The sequence below is a fragment of the Perca fluviatilis genome, chromosome 20 (genome assembly GCF_010015445.1).
Source record: "Perca fluviatilis chromosome 20, GENO_Pfluv_1.0, whole genome shotgun sequence".
Taxonomy (NCBI): Eukaryota; Metazoa; Chordata; class Actinopteri; order Perciformes; family Percidae; genus Perca; species Perca fluviatilis.
The window spans coordinates 24,814,403-24,832,128 of record NC_053131.1 but is presented as its reverse complement, the minus strand read 5'-3'; the positions used below and the strand labels follow the sequence as shown (position 1 = coordinate 24,832,128).

Here is a 17,726-nt window from a genome sequence, read left to right as displayed (position 1 = left end):
AACCTTTCCACTTCCCCTAACTCCCCGTCTCCACATCAGCTGTTTCTGGCTTAACGCCCAGCATCATCACAGACTTGTAATGGCGTCTGATTCCGGTCCATTCCATTACCTACCAATGAAAATAGAGCATTATTTAAAACTGCCCATATAAAAGAATGCATATTATTTTACATACCGATTTGATTAGGAAATACCTGAAAAAGTTTATCCTTGAATTTGTAGCACAGGCCACAAAGGAACCCCAACAGGAAGATGGATGCAACACCAACAATAGGTCCGATCCAGATGTGGGATAACTCTGTCAGGCAAAAGAGTTTGACAGTTAATCAAAACAACAGACAATTTTTTTTTACCTAAAAAGTTACAATTATTTACTCAAATAACGTAATTATCACAAAGAAAATAGGCATTTTCTTTTAGCTTACTACAATTCATGCATATTTTGAACGGTAATCGACAAATAATTGGCATCGTTCATTTTGTAAACATGCAGTTACTGTATATTCAATAATACATCCATAGATTTATGCTGCAGTGTATTGTCAAATTAATAAATGAGTTGATCAGGCTGGGTGTTATAATGTAATAGTTTGATCCCCCCACCTGCTCTACTGTAACTGGTGATTATGGAAAATGCCAATTTAGCCTCTTATATGACAACTACTTGCTGTCTATTAGTTATGAATGAAAACAGCTTTCAATAAAAGGTCTGTGTTGCTAAAGTGATTTCACACCACAACACTGCTTCCTGTTTCACTCAAACAGGAAGCAATACAGACACATGATGTGTATAACATGATGTAACCTTACATTATAAAATGTTTCATGCTTAGACTGCAGATTAACTAATATTATTTATGGAATTTACTTCTTCTTTACCTTGGTGTTTCTGAAACCGGGGGGCATTCAGAGTGCAGTTGACTATAAAAAGAAGACAGTCTTACATCAGAACACCGGATAAATAAAATACACATTTGAAGGCAAACACTCATAATGACAATCACAGATACAACAGGATGAGACAATCTGACAAAAGGTCAATGGTGGAACACAATGTTTACAATTACAATGGAAATAGATGTAATTTAAGAGTTCAGTCTAGGACAGGAAATGATACTCACTCATACAGTTAGCTCTGTAACTTCCACCCTATGGAGAAGAAACAAAGGGGCAATACAGTGAGATTATTGACAGAAAGACAACATTTTCAAATGGATCCTATCTTAACTCTATGTTTTTAGTACTTCTGATGTCAAAGGTATCATCCATAGTGCTATTATCTGATTCCCAAGGGAAATTTAAACTAACTCTTCAATCTCCTAACTCTACAATATTATTTGGTAAAACATTACCTTACATAATTTAAAAGATCTCATTTTTTATTTTAGTTTTTTTCTTGCATTTCTTATATTTTTGTATATAAGAGCTCATATTGTGAGTTGGTCAGTGTGAGGTCACGCTTTTTCACATGGTAAAAGTGCAATACCTCTGAGATGCAGCTTCGTTCGAAGATGACAGCGTCAATGCATTTTGAGGTGACGATAGCATTGATGGTGTTTTTCACAACCAGCTCATTTTTCTGCTCGTGATTTGCAATGACATTGTCCTAAAGTCAACATAGAAAGAGGGGGACAGTGAGTCCAACACTCAAACCATATAACAAAAACCCTCATGTCTGTTCCAGCGAGGTTCCAGTGATACAGTATGCTCATCAAAACAAGCTTGGCTATCACACTGCAAGCAGTCTTGCATTGCCAGACCTATCACAATCGTCAAAGGCAGATGTCAAATGCCACATCAAATATTAAATGAAGTTAACTGCCCACACAATACAGTAGCGTGAGCTATTTAAATTTGTTGGATACAATTTGCTCTTACGAGTGTATCGCTGTGTGTACTTTGTCCACAGCAATCCCTACCAATCGGTCCCAAAACATCCCAGTTAGATAGTAAATGTTGTCAACATAATTCTTTGTAAATCTTTACAATCATTCTCCGAAAGAACCAAGCAGGTCTTCTGATCCAAATTTTCTTCAAAACTTGCCATTTTCAGCATGTGGCCTGCTAGACTGAAGGGATTTTGAGAACAGCAACACACAAAGAGCGGGACAAAGCTTTATCCTGGAAAAGTACTTCCGTCGATTCAAACTACAATGCAAGTAACTGATAATGTATTTGTGAGCTATAATGTCATGAGAGATATTACAGTACATTTCATATTTTATATATTATGACTGTATATTTGTTTTTATTATATATGTTTAAAGTATTGATAATGTTGTTTTTATTTGTTGTTTGTATACCTGGAGTGGTAACGAAAATAATTTCCCCCTGGGATTATTAAAGTATTTCTGATTCTGATTCTTATGAGAAACATGGAAGATTTGTCAGAAAACACTAAGCTAAACTATTCTGGCTTGTCTAACTTACAGCTGTCCACGAGTACTCGCAGTCATAGGGCTTGACATCTGAGACACGAGACACTTCTGATATTGTGTACACTGTAAATTCAGCCCCCTGAGCGGCCGTGCAGTTAATGTCCTGTCCACTGCAAAGTTGTAGAACACCACCTGTGGACAAAAAGACAAATACATCCCATGAAGCAAGATCTGGTTATGAAATGCTGTAAGCATGAAGACTATGTCTGTAAATAACTATGAAACTGGCAATTGTAACATGCACAGAGTGTAGACTTTTCCTTACACTGCTGCTCAAATGATCTGGTTTTGGGAAAGAAGATGTAAACATCATTAACCCCTTTATAGTTGTGGTACCCCGGATCTTTGTATTTCTTTACATGGCTTTTTTTTATTATTCTGAAACTTATGGGACTATACCACTAACACACACAGGATGCTTTAGTACACTACACAGTAATAATCTGCGCATTTTCTTTGTCGAATGTTGTAGCACCCCCTAAATCGCAGGTGTATCGGGTGTCACGGAATTGTAATCTAATAAAGATCTACAGAGGAGGGCTGCGGGCGTATTAACTGTAATCCAGTTAAGGAAAGGGTTAACAGAAACGTAGTGTTGGCTGAGTCTGTGTCTGATCTGTCAGAGGGAGACCGGGAGTGCAGTTGTGAAGTTTAATGTTGGTAGCTATAGTCCCCAAATAGAAGTTGAATTGGTCGTTTACTGTGACTTAAAAAGTGTCAGGTTTAGTCCATCATAGTGTCAAAAAACGTTAGATGACGTTATTGCTAGCTAGCTAGCTCAGTGTTAACAGCACATGTCATGTATAGCTAAGTAGTTGTTTAAACACTCTCTTTCTCACACTCACACACACACACACACACACACACACACACACACACACACACACACACACACACACACACACACACACACACACACACACACACACACACACAAAACATCGAAACTAAAAAACAAATTCTCATTTCGGGCAATTATGAAATAACTTTATCTGACGATACTTTACGAACTTAATCTGTGAATGCTTCACAGTCCATACACTTTTTCTTGCCATAACTACTCGAGTGAACTTATCGGTGCTAACGTTATTTGTCCATCGAGACTATTCATGGAGCGGTCAATGCTAAAATGTCTAAACAATGCTAAAACAATATCGCTATATGACACACTTCCTTCTAAAACAATAGTCATATCATTTGTTATTGTTTACAATTTTATAGCTGAGCAGTTTCTACGAGTGAAGCAACGTGATCATCACGTTGCGTCACTCGCTCTTTGCTGTGCAGGTTACAGGTTTTGATTTCAATCATTCATTTAAAACAATACATTAAGTTTACTCACATACAAATAAGCAACACTCAATGATCTGCATCTTGCCAGCAGCCAGGCTCTTCCTCTCCCGACTGACATGGGGAATTCCGTTGTCTGTTGCAGGCACGGCGTTATGGGTGGGCCTGACGGGCCTAGGCCCACCCACTTTTCAACAGCCCCACCCAAAACATTTCCTCAAAAAACATTAATTAATTAATATATTATAATTTGTTGAAGAATTATTAAAAATCGGCAAATAATCTCATAATTTGTGCTAAAATTGTCTAAATGTTTAGTTTTCAAAAACAATAAAAAAAAACTGGTCATGTCTATTTTTATGTTTCTGCGCAATTTCAGCAGACAGTGCGGTTCGGATCGGATGTAGCTTGTCGGTATGCTAGGCTAGCTCCCAGTGATCTGAGAGTGTGAAAATCATTTCCAGTAAGGTTGCAACAGTCGTTGTTTAGGTACCTTAAACGTGCACGAACATTCTCAGAGTCATCACTGCAACCAGGAGATGAAGGAGAGCTGAGATCCACAACGCCTAGCACATCTTTGTCTCGGACACCGCAGGATGCTAGCGATGCTAGCGCGGTTAGCGCGGCCAGCGCGACCAGCGCCGGTGCTATAGTGCCTTATTTGCCTCTGCCTCGCGAGTGGATGATATAGCCCCTATGGATATAGCCCTGTGGATCGGTCTTCCGTGGATGAGCCCGTAACTCAACCAGTGCTAAAGTATCCGGTCACTTCTTCTTTAGGGAGTTTAATTGTGTAGGACCGCCAGAGAATAACAGTAAGGTATGTGGCTACTCTGCCTGTATTGTATTATGTCGTTATATGAGATGTATGGATTAAAATAATCAATTCATAACCCGCTACAGAGCTGCAGGCGCAGTTCTATTTCTATAACAGCTTGTTACTGTTGTCAAGTTGTTGTTCCCTCATGGTTTTCTCTTGTTATGGCCAATAATGCTTTAGGGCTTGTTAATGCGATTTATTTATTTTTGTTAAACATGTTTATAACATGAATCATCACACTAAAGTAAGGAAATAACTTGAGTCTTGTTTTACATGACAGATGACGTTGTCAATGAACACGTTCTGTGGCCGAGTATTGATTGAAACTGTCGGGCAGTGTTGTTGATTTGTATATTGTTGAAAACTTAAAACAATTGAAAAGAATTGTGAAATATTCGGCCTTATGTTATACGAGCAGAACTAAACTATGTTTTGGGGAAATCTTAAATTCCTGACCACTTTTACAGTCTATAGGCCTTAGGTTAGGAGAGATGCGCTAGCGCAGCCAGGTATGGTGCGTAATGGAGATTCCAAAGCGCTCTTCTTTTTCCACCCAAAATTGGTCTGGCCCATCCAAAACTGGAATCCTGGCGCCGTGCCTGGTCTGTTGGCAGCATGGATGTATTAAGTAGTGATGGGTCGTTCGCGAATGAGTCTGCTCTAAGAGCCGGCTCTTGTAGCCTAGGTGAACGACGGGAGCTGGCTCGCATATCCGAAGAGCCGACTCTATTTTTCAAAATATAGCTTATAGAAATTAAATCATTATGTAATAATGAAATAATGAGTGAATTTTATTTTATTTAAAATAATTGACTAATTCAAAGAACAAAAAAAATAATTATATAGGCACACATTAGTTTCGACTGTCTGATCAGCCTCACATTCTGTTCCTGTCAATCACACACGGTGTCAACCAATGATACGGCATGAGGGAACGGCCGAGCCATCACACACACACAAACACACACAAACACACACACACACACAGTATGGGAAAACATCCAGCTACCGTGGTGAGAGAGAGAGGAGAGGAAAAACTGCTCTGAAAACAAAACAGAGAGAAAAAGAGGGACCAGTTTAATCCTTTCAGTTATTTATTTTTCTTTAAAGGTGCTCTAAGTGATGTGATTGTTTTTCACACCTATCATAGTCAAAACATTAATTTTTTTAAAGAGCCGTTTGTGAGCCAAAAGTGCCGGACTTTTCAGTGAGCTGAGTCAAACGAGCCGGCTCACGAAAATGAGCTGGAATGTTGGCAGGATGATGCAAGGTAAGGAATTCATCATGTGATGATGAAACCACGTGACTTACGGTGGTAAAGTGGATTATTTCGACCTAAAAAAAGTGCGCAATATTGTAAAAGCCTGCTTAGTTAGAACATGTCTGTTCGCCACCTTTTGCCATTTTACATTAATAAAGGAGCAGGGCCAACAGAGAACGGTGCTGGTGGAGCGGATGTGAGACTGGGCAGGCTGATACGTGTGTGTGTGTGTGTGTGTGTGTGTGTGTGTGTGTGTGTGTGTGTGTGTGTGTGTGTGTGTGTGAGTGAGTGTGAGAGAGAGAGAGAGAGAGAGAGAGAGAGAGAGAGAGAGAGAGAGAGAGCGCAATACAAGCAGCACCAATAAGGGCTTGTAAATGACTGGAGCAACAGATGGGGAAACAGAGAGGCAGCAATTGGTCGGCTACTGGGTGGGTGTAGCACCCATGGTGTAGCACCACTGGAAACATCTGGAACAGCCCAACGTGCAGATGATGGGTCTCTGCGAATGACTATGTCTAAATAATAAAAAAAATAAATACAATAATATTATTAAATTTTGCAGAATGAAATCACAAAAAGTTTTCTTTAAAAAGCAACACATGCACTACTGTAATCAAAATTAAAAAAAAATAAAAAAAAACAACTGCAATACAAAACTCGTATGCACTTGCCACAACGTGTTGGCTGTAACTTGATTTAACAGCTCTACCTGTGGTAGCAAACCTACTAAGCCTGGCCTTCCACTCAGCAGCACAACTATTATTATAGCATGTATGTCCTGTGCATAGTGTGGATGCAGAAGCATCAGAGAGCCACTAGACAGAACCACTGAGAGGACTTGGTAGCACAGAGAAGGTGGATAACCTTAGTGATGTCTCAAATGTCTGTTTTGTCACTTCTCCAGTTTCCAACTATGTTTTACCACCATTTCTACTCATGTTTCTCTCTTTTCCCTTCTTGGCAGAGGCTTTACTCCGTGTCTTTTTGTGTAGTGAAGCCTGTGTCCTCTTGGTCCCGTTTTCCTGGGGACAGACACTTCCAAGAGTGGTTTTCTAGCATTCCAGTGGTTCATACCTTGATCTGCAGCTGGATTCTCAACTGGGCACGAATGAAGGAATAGGAATGAATAAGAATAAACTTCACACATACACAATTTTTACTTTTATTGAAATTAATGAATTAAATTTAATTCATATATAAACAAATGCCAAAAAAAATAACACTGGGACCCTCCCCGGAAAAAAACAGTAAAGTTGTAAAGTCAATTCAACAATATAATTTAACATACAGTGGTAGAGTGCCGATAAAACACATTCACCCCCTTTGGACTTCACGTTTAATTTTTTTTAACTATGAATCACAGTTGGTTGATGCAACATGGTCAAAGGAAAGACTGTCATGTTAAAGTGACAACATAGCAACTTTTAAACTTGGTGCTATTTGGATTTTCGCAGTTTCCTTCAATGGTGGAAAAAACCCAGTGTGATTCACAGTTAAAACTAGGGTTGGGTATCGTTTGGATTTTTTCCCCCGATACCGGTGCTAAAACGTTACTTTTTAAATGGTGCCATTTTTTTTTATATATATATATTTAAAAAAGGAGCACTAATCGACAGTTTATTGCTAAGGCCATATGGTCAAAATTAAATGATTGATTAAAAATGTAATAACAACTTATTTCATCAGTAAATTGCTGGTAAACGACAAAAACAACCACTGGATGGAAAAAGGGTATTTTACAATAACTTTGTATGCACCACGAGGCTGGCAAGGCGAGTTTCAAGTGAACGCACCGTCCGTGTTGTTTTTCCGACAACAGCAGCTGCAGACCGTTACGTCTCGGTGCTGGAATCCTCTACAGGGAAATACAGTCACACTGTTTAACGTTCGCTGTCAGCATTTTAACTGTGTTTACTCCAGCTGCTAGCTAACAGTAGGCTAACGTTACCTGCTGCCAAGTGTATTAATAGGTTAACTAGCGTCACGTGCAGCGATGCTTCTGTTGCCTCTAACGTCCGTTTTGGAGCATCAGAGGGCAGCGCTGGCATTTCAGTAGCACCGAAATCCGCGTTACTATTCGGTCCGGTAGATACCGGTTGTTAAGGCACCGGTGCCGTATAAGCATAGGGTTTCGGTACCCAACCCTAGTTAAAACAAAGAAACATGAAAAGAGTGAATAGAGGCACTGTATATAAGCCTGAAGAATGAGTTTGATGCTTATTCATATTAAATTCCCTTACATTAAATGTGCTTTTAAAAGGTGGATGAATGCCAAGTGCAAAAATAGATTTTGCATTAGAAAAAAAAATAAGATTGTCATTTTGTTGTCATCCATTTTCACACAAACACTCTTTGACCAAAAAATACACACTTTTTTTTTTTTTTTTTTAAAGCTTTTGTTGCCCAACGAAAGGCTGAATCCTTGAAGCACATATAGGTAGTAACTTTGTTTTACCCAATACTGAAACCGAGGCATTGGTGGCCTTCACCAAATACTTTCCCCTCTAATCCAGTTACATTTCTCCATCTCTAGTTAAAGTGCTCATATTATGCTCATTTTCAGGTTGATAATTGTATTTAGAGGTTATATCAGAATAGGTTTATGTGGTTTAATTTTCAAAAAACACCATATTTTTGTTGTACTGCACATTGCTGCAGCTCCTCTTTTCACCCTGTGTTGAGCTCTCAGTTTTAGCTACAGAGTGAGGCATCTCACTTCTGTGCCATCTTTGTTGGGAATCGCACATGCGCAGTAGCTAGGTAATGCTAGCTAGTCAGCTGCACAGTATGAGGGCGTGCCATACTAGCAGCCAGGCGAGCATTTTAAAGTGTTACAAAGTGACGAGCATTCGTCACGGACAACAATAGAGCAGTTTGGGAACAGTGTTTTCTCTGGAAGTCCCTTTGGGGTGGACCTTGGGCTTTTTCACTTTGTAAACCTATAACGTGCACACAAAGATATATAACACAATAAAGGAAAGGGAAAAAGCCAAAAAGCACAATATGAGCACTTTAAATAAAATCTGTGACAGCACCGTTTTGGACCTTTACCTCACCTGTTCAAAACTCAGCACATCATAGTTCTCATATCTCACTTCGTACACTTATATACTGTACATACACACACACACACACACACATACACATACTTTCTTTAAACGCAATGTACACGAGCACATACCACAAAGACATTACTAACAGTGTTTGGGTAAACAGACACAAAAAAGGAAGTAATACACTGACTGTAACAAACATTAAATGACTGCATGTTTTTCATAGAAAAGGGATAAATTGGTTTGTATTGCTTTGGCCTGTTCTGCGAGCAGCCTGCTCGTGTTGTCCTTCTCTGGTCGTGCAGAAGCATCGAAGAGCCACTCGACATTACCACGGGGAGGACTTGGCAGCAGGGAGAAGGTGGGAAACCATGCTGATGTCACAAATGTCTGTTTTGTCACTTTAGTTTCCAACCATGTTTTACCACCATTTCTCCTCAGGTTTCCCCAGAGGCTTCACTTTAAAAAAGTGTCTTTTTGCGTGGTGAAGTCTGTGTCCTCTTGGTCCCATCTGCCTGGGGACAGGCACTCTTCAGTGTTGAAATCCTGAGGGTTTACCCCAATGTCCAGGACCTGGGGGTTAGTGCGAGACTCAGCGAGTCTGGAGGAACAGAGGAACACGGACATTAGTAACCGCTATGACGAAAACGGAGTTGTGATCAAAACTGCAGTTATTAATAATGATAATTCATTATATTTTAATCAACTTGTGAACAATTGTAAGTACAGTGTGTAGTGTACAGAAGTTATGGACATAAATATGACTAATGAACTGAGTGGCATTCCTATTTCAGAGTTTCTGCAGGTTTCACCAAGTCAAATTTAAGACTTTTTAAGACCCTTTTAAGATCATTATGAATGGAATTTAAGACGTTTATCACAACATCAACTAAGCCCTAAATTCAGTTTTGTTCAAGCCAAGTATAAATAAGAAAATCAGTTTTATGTCTGTGGTACAATCCGAAAGACACTCGCGCCAATAACATGAAAGCTGATTGGCTGCAATGTAAGTTGAATGTTGGTCTCATTTTAGTCGTAATACAGCTAAATTATCTTTGGACTAGTGAAATAAAGAACTACAACACCACGGAATAAAAGAAAATGAGCATTAGAGGTAGGTAAAATTAAGACCCGTTTCAAATTATTTAAGACCTTGAACACTATACTTCAGCGAATTTAAGACTTTTTAATGCCTAAAATTTTGATTTTGAAATGTTAGACTTTTTAAGGAATCATGATAAAATAAAAGCAAAGCCACATTTGGCAATTAAATGAATCCCTTCGTGAACTAATCATGGCAACCCAAACATAAACCACCCTAACATGCATACATATACAACATGCCTATTTAAACACAAACATGTTAGACCTATATGTGAACACACGCCGTTTTCATTCACCGTAACAGCTCTCATTCAGTGTCATGGCACTAACAAGAGTGCAAAGCTGATGGATGTGAGGCGGAGACATAAAACACTTGTGATGGAGACGGGGACACAGTGGCACACTACAGCAGGTTCTGTGGCAGTGAAACTTGTTTTATGAAGCTCAGGGATGGATCAAACCGTGGAGTGACAGCGAGGAGTGACAGCGAGGAGTCCCTCTCCCCCCCCCCCCGTTAATGGTATATGGCCTTCAAAAGAAAGTGTGAAACTACATGAGTCCCAATCAATCTGGATGAACACGGATATCCAGACAAATGAGCAAGCTTGAATAGTGGGTTGACTAGGGGAGAATGAGGTGGAAGTCACTAGATCCAGTGAATGACATTGTTACCTGAGTAGGATTCAAAGCTATCCAGACTGCGGCTGGGGGTGCAAAGGAAACATCACAAGTCAGGCGACAATTAAACTCTGAGCTCTTAACAGCGTCATAATAAAGTTAATGGATACATTTACATGGCCACAGCATGACTCTATGTCCAAATTGTCATGGTTTACCATGAGGCCATAACATTAGGGTTAACTATACTTAGAAAACAGGCCAAGCAATGTTGCCTTAATCTCTGCCAGACAGAAAACATTCACATCAAACTGGCCTTTTCCTCACTCTGATCAACAGGCACTTTAACAGCTACAACAGGGGCTGACACTCCACATCCAGCAGATGGCAGTACAGTCCATCAAATTGCAATACAAATCGACATGACATGAATGTATCTGCAGCTCACAGCGAAAGGAACAGAGACAAAACTGCTCATCTAAGAGAATTTCAATGCCACTCATCAAAATGAACAGGAATTAAACAGCCACACTGAACCTTGGAATTAAAACGTTGCGGTTGCAGTAAGGTAGCAGATGTTTTTGTGAGGAGAGGAGGCCCTGGTGCCTGTGATGTTAACATACTGAGTACTTTAATCAAATCTATGAGTTTATAATCTGTCACTACTGAAAGTAGCTGTATAATGGTGCATGTGTTTCTAATCTCAAGCTTAATATAAATTACACCCTCTGATCATGAATCACTGCTGTGTGTGTGTGTGTGTGTGTGTGTGTGTGTGTGTGTGTGTGTGTGTGTGTGTGTGTGTGTGTGTGTGTGTGTGTGTGTGTGTGTGTGTATATATATATATAATTTATTTTTAATGTTTATATGGTTAAGGACCTTACTCAAGGCACAACTAAATCTGGAGCTTATTTCAATACTCACGTAAAACTGTATGTGCCACGCACCAAATATCAGCTACCATCCTTTAACCATCATTCTGTAATCTTCGCATTCACAGAATAATGAATCGCCTCCAATTTTCTCTTCTCCGCTCTGACCCCAACATCACCTGGTACAATCATTTTCTCCTGATGGACAAAGATGTCAATGTGGCCCTCAGGGCCCCCTGGATTTCCTTCAATTACAGAAATCTACATGTGGACGCATCTGCGCTTATGCTGGGAGCCTCATTAATCACAGAGCGGGAGATTAACGGCGTTAGGGTGTAATTATAGTATGTGCAGACAAATAAGCATCTGATAACAGGGCTAAAATGGCCTCTTAGCAGTTTAATTGCAGAAAATGTGGAGTCCATTCTCCCTTTCACTACATAAAAGTGAGAGAATAAGAAGCCCACTGTCCAGTTAGCAGAGGAAAAGAAAGGTAGGGCCAAAGGAAATGAATGCACTAATAAAAGTGTTGAATGAGTCTTTATGGCTGTCCGAGACAAATGGCTGTAAAACAGCAGACCGCCACAGCTAAATTGAAACATTAATCACAGTGGACTCCATTCAAATTAGTTTGTTGATGGCGTAAATAGAGTTTAAGGAATTCCAATCAGCACAGACAATGGACTTTCCTGTCAACCTTGAACCTGCAAATTACCAGACGTGACCGTCTTCCTGAGTATTCTTCTGGTGCCTTTATCCCACTCCAACTATAAAACACTCAAAAGAGTACTACCCTGCAGGATAAGTTACTTTCCTGTGGGTTTGTGATAGAAATACCAAGCAACGTGTCCCTGAGCAGCACCCATTTGTAATCACAGGCTTTTTGAAGCTCAAATGAAATCAGTGTGTGGGCCTGAAACGATAGTAAACGGCGCCTACAAAAGGAGCATGACTCAGGGCGGGTGTCGGCTGTGTCAGGGAACTGTAAACTGAGCCTGTCTCTTGCCCGTGGGAGCGCACCGGGGGTAAACCGAGCTGAGGGAGAGGCAGTGTTTATTGCGAGAGCAGCCCAAACCCGCAGGTGGCTATTTCCAGAACAGTAGCCTACGCGGCCGATTAGCAGAGCCCGGGCCTTTAGAGAAAACCCAAATCCACACTGGTTCTCACCTTGAGAAAGCCTCGTCCAGACCGTCCTCCAACTCCTGCCACACAGAACACATACATATTGGTTAAAAGATAAGTTTATGTCTTGAGAGATGATAAGCAAATAGTGCTTTTTAATGAGATGTACACAGTCACCTCTTGACACTTTTCTCTAACCTCACGTTTAATCTAGGCTACTTGCAGCCCACACCCTCTCCATCTATGTGATCATTTGATAAGGCTAGTTCTGTTCAATAGGCTATTGTCTGACTGCGTAATAGCTGTACAACTGTTGAATCCACTCCTTTGAATACAGCAGGTACAGTACATCACCAAGCACTTTGGCTAATTAATCAGTGCTTCCTGCATGGCATTCTTCTCTTCCCAGCTTATCAAGCCTGAACAGCTGAAACGTACTAACCAGCCCGATTATTGTCTTACCCATACAGTATTGTTGTTCTCTGTTGTGTGATTATGCACCATAAATGGATCCGATTCAGCCTTCTTTGTTCCTGAGTGGACCAGCACCACGTTTGCTCCCTCTGCCAAATCCAGAAGCTTTGCTGTGGCTACCTCTGTAATATAAAACAAACACAAAAACATATGAAATACATTTGAATTCACATGCAACCTTACACATTTTCCATTAGATTCAATCCCCTGAGATCCTAGCCCCTGAGACAAGTGAATATAAATGACAGTATCACAGTATCATGCAACAGTACACAGCAGCACGCATGCACACAGTCTCTGATGACACAATATTGGTTAAGCTCCATGCTTTTTTAAGGCCTCTAATGTGTCTCAACGATGCAGCCATCTGTAGATTGTCACTTATGATAAGTGAGCATTGAGCAACCTTCTGACTTGCACGCCTAACCACGGTGACACCACTGATCTTAATGGGACTGGCTTGTAATGGCCTTGCCTGATGATTAATGTATGTCAATAATGTGTGTCAACACTAATTTCGGTCTAGTCTTAAGGTTAATGTTGTCCACAGTAAAGGCTCACTGGCTCTTCTAATGTTCACTCAACTTAACTCTTCTCTGCTGAAACTTAAAATCCTTAAATTGCCGTTTGCCTATTTTCTATGTTCCTCACAAGAGGAGGGTTGGGTACAGAATTGAGTACTTTTAAGGCACCGACCAAATTGCCTCTTAAGTATCGAGTATCATAAAATGCCATTCAATACCATTTCAATACCTAAGGAGCAAATCTCATCAGCGTCAGTGAGCCAATAAGCATGCAGCATGCTTCTACCAAAATCTACTAAAGCAGCTGATTGGCTGTCTAATGTTACACATTACCAGTTAATTTTTTCAGTCACTTTTAAAGCAAAAAGACCTACTATTTCTTTCTTTCTTTCTTTCTTTCTTTCTTTCTTTCTTTATTTTGGATAGCCCCTTGAGATGTACCATCTCATTTTCAAGGGGGTCCTTTCAAATCACTATTAGAAAATATCAGCCAGAGCCACACATGCTCAAAACATGACATTACACAATAACACACATAAAAAGAAAAACATCACAAACAAAAACAAACTCAACAAGACATCATTCACAGTATGCCCCCCCCCCACCCCCAAGTCCACCACCTCCCCAAATTATACAATAAATTACAAGGTTACATTGACAGTAATAAGTCCTTATAAGCTGTTCACATAATAATACAGCATTATAATAATACAGCATTCAGATGAGCCCAAAAAGAAAACAAAATATCCTCAATTAAAACACGAACGGTATGTACGAATGGTATCTTTAAATATAAAGATAATGCCACTTTAAATGAATGTAACGATGTAATAGATTTCAATGACAATGGGAGGTTATTCCAGTCCATAGGAGCTTTATGAAAAATTTACAAAAAAAGCTTTACAAAATGCTCTTCTCCCAATTTCCCAATGGATTCTTGGTATAGCAAAAAATGGATGGAGCAAGTGTCGTATGGGATAGACTGACATGTGTCTAACAAAATATTGTTGAAGATAAGGGGGACATTTATTGGCATAATTAATGCAACTAAAAATAAACATAAACCAGTGGTACCTTCTTCTTTCTTTAGGTTGGAGCCAGTCCAATTTTTCATAGAGTGTACAATGATGTGTCATAAATGGATACCTTAAAACAAATCTACATATGGAATTAAATAAAAGATCTAAAGCATTAAGAGAAGTAACACTTGATGTGTGGTAAACAATATCAGCATAATCAATTAGTGGTAATAGAAGTTGCTGTGCAATTCGCTTTCTGGTATCAAATGTAAAGCAATCAATTGAACAGTACAACTGACAAACATTGTTTGACTTTTAAGACTGTAGCTTCAATATGAGCGTTAAATGATAGCTCAGTATCTAACCACAGACCCAGGTATTTAAATGCATTTACATTTTCAAGAGATCTTCCATCAATCATACAGATTTGTAATTTATTCGTTGTAACTTTAGATGGTCTCAGTTTAAACAACATAGTACACGTTTTTTTCTTATTAAGTAAAAGGTTGTGCTCTCTGAGCCAATTCTGTACAATAATAAAATCCGATTGTAATGCATTCTGTACCTGTATTTGGTGGTTCCAGCTTCTCAAAAGTAAAGATTTGATGCTTTTCGTTGCCATTTATGAGAGTAAATGAAATTTATTTCGTTGGACGGTCACTTTGGTCTCTGGGAAATTGTGAGGAGCATTTTTCACAAATTTGTTTAACATTTTATAGACTAAATAAATATCCGGGAGACTAATCGATAATGAAAATAGTGGTTAGTTGCAGCTAACAGCATCATTGTGGGAGAATTAACCTTTATAAACATTTAATCCCCTAAAAGGCTAAATCCTCGGACAATCAGGGTGAGACAGGAAGAAGCTGCATTTGTATTTTGTAGCCACTGTAAGAGGCCTGGTGCCGGGAGAGAGCTGAGGGTATCGTGTCTCATGAATATAGCTGACTCACCTATGACAACGCCACTGATCCCAACAGTCTCTCTGACACAGTGGCGTGCCATTTGATCAGCCAAAGTGAAGGGTACAGAAATGTAACCTTGCGATAGCTCCAAAGCTCTGCTGTGCCCAATAACTGCTTTAGGGCCAACAGTGAAAACCTCTGACAGGAAAGAAATGCTCAGCCTGTTTCAAAAGGCACTCAGAAGCTTCTACCATGTATTACTCTGCTGTACATTTACGTTAATTTGCTTTACAGAAATACAATCCACTGGCAGACGAAATGACCCACCAAATGGTCAGCGGGATAACTTCGGTCCAAAAGCTCACACCCAGCCTCTCTGTTGCCAGAATCTGTTTCCAAGTCCTACTTTGTTAAGTCTTCTCACTAGGGGATCATCCTTAAAACCTGTGTCTGCCATAAAATGCTTTGCATTCAGGGCCACAGCCCCAAATAAAGTGTCAGAACAGATTTAGAGAGATCTCTCTCGGGCTGGAGGCCACCTGGCTGGGTAGAGGGGGAGGCTCAGTACAAAGCTTATGTTTTCAGATGTTTTTGGAGTTGTCTGTCTCAAACTGAAACCTCCAGTACCAAAAGGATTAGTACAGTGGCCGCTCACAAAGTGTGACAGGAAAAAGGCATGCACAAAACAGACGAACAAAGGGAAAGCATTATGGAGGAATAAGTGTACAGCCATTGTGCCACTGGCAACAGGAACGCTCCACATCTCATTGCATCCTGGCTGCTGTGGACAATACACGGAACTAATAATGCCTTAAGGTTGTCTGGCTCACTGGACGTCAACAGCATGTTTAGAAGGCATTACCCACATCTCAAGTCTTGGAATCTTAGTAAATCTGATTGAACAATGAGGGGGGGGGGGGATCCACAAAAAAAACTCTTTCGTGCTTTTTACACAAACAGGACTGTAGTCCAAGAGTCTGGGTCTGCCGAGGTTTCTTCCTAAAAGGGAGTTTTTCCTTGCCACTGTCGCAACAGCCACTGCTAATGCTTGCTCTTGAGGGAATTACTGTAATTGTTGGGGTTCAGGAATTTATAGAGTGTGGTCTAGACCTACTCTATCTGTAAAGTGTCTCGAGATAACTGTTATGATTTGATACTATAAATAAAATTGAATTGAAAATTGAATAGTTGTGCTTCCAGGGTGAAGCAGAATATGGCTGTTTGTCCATAAACACTTCTGTTATTATAAAATTTCATGGTGATCGGTGAACCAAGATTTGTTTTTAATTGATCTGCAACACAGAAAGGGAGCTTAATGTTTTTAAATTAAAACAAGCATAATCATTGCCATTATAATCATACAAAAATCACCTAAAAATGTCATTTGCCCCCGAGGCTACGATTACTGTGACAGAGAGGGCGAGGGCGAGAGAGAAAAACATGATGATGGGTGACATGACTCACCTCCTCCCTTCAGGCTGCCCAGACTGGCCGAGCTGTCCGACTGGGAGTTACTGGCTCCTTCTCCGTCTGAACACGACTTCACTCGTTTTTCTTTCTCTGTGTGGGGAACAAAGAAAGAGAGAGAGAAAAAAAAAAATGAGTAGGACAGTGAAAGACAAGCGAACTATGATTCAGGAGCTAGTTAACACAGGGTGCGTTACTAAAGGAACAGTTTACTTTTCGAGCTGCTGAAAAGGTTTCACTAACCAAGCAGATAGTGTGTGTAAACAAATTAGCAGCAGTAAAGGTGGCAGATAAGGTTAAGGCCATTACTCAAGCCATCTGCCAGCTGAAACCTAGAGGGCCTGGGCTTCAAAGATTGCAACACACATAATTCATACAGCAGTAAATACAGTAACTGCAGCATTTAAACAGAGTGGGCATGGCATCTGGGTCAGATGGATAATAGGCTCTGCTCGCTCCAAACACCTGCTAAGAAGGTTTTCCACACTCCAGCTTTCATTGTATACATACAATGAAAGCAGTTTTCAATAGAGAGCTGTAAATGTACAGCATTTCAGAATCACTCCTTGGAGTTTCACTAAGAGTTAACCTAACCACACTTGAGACTAATCTATACAGCATCTCCATGAAAAACATTCAATCTTTTCTTCCACTGTCCAATTCACCTTTCAGCGACACCCCTTGTTAACTTATGTATCCTCCTTCTGTAAAGTCATACGGTCATGGGAAATGTACCGTAACAATATGAACACACAGTAT

At 40.0% G+C, this 17,726-nt stretch overlaps 1 protein-coding gene across 4 annotated transcripts in view; it reads right to left on the bottom strand.

Annotated features, from left to right (window-relative positions):
- Positions 1 to 8,195: 8,195 nt before the first annotated feature.
- Positions 8,196 to 17,726, bottom strand: part of ldlrap1b (low density lipoprotein receptor adaptor protein 1b) — a 34,400-nt gene continuing 24,869 nt past the window's right edge. Inside the window, exons 6-10 of one of the 4 annotated variants that reach the window (XM_039786342.1) lie at positions 16,965 to 17,060; positions 13,041 to 13,174; positions 12,624 to 12,658; positions 10,639 to 10,670; positions 8,196 to 9,463 (exon numbers count right to left, since the gene is read on the bottom strand). In XM_039786342.1, coding sequence (XP_039642276.1) covers positions 9,417 to 9,463; positions 10,639 to 10,670; positions 12,624 to 12,658; positions 13,041 to 13,174; positions 16,965 to 17,060 — 344 coding nt within the window. In that variant the 3' untranslated portion in view covers positions 8,196 to 9,416. The remainder of the gene's footprint in view (positions 9,464 to 10,638; positions 10,671 to 12,623; positions 12,659 to 13,040; positions 13,175 to 16,964; positions 17,061 to 17,726) is intronic. The other 3 variants (XM_039786343.1, XM_039786340.1, XM_039786341.1) reach the window with 3 other exon arrangements.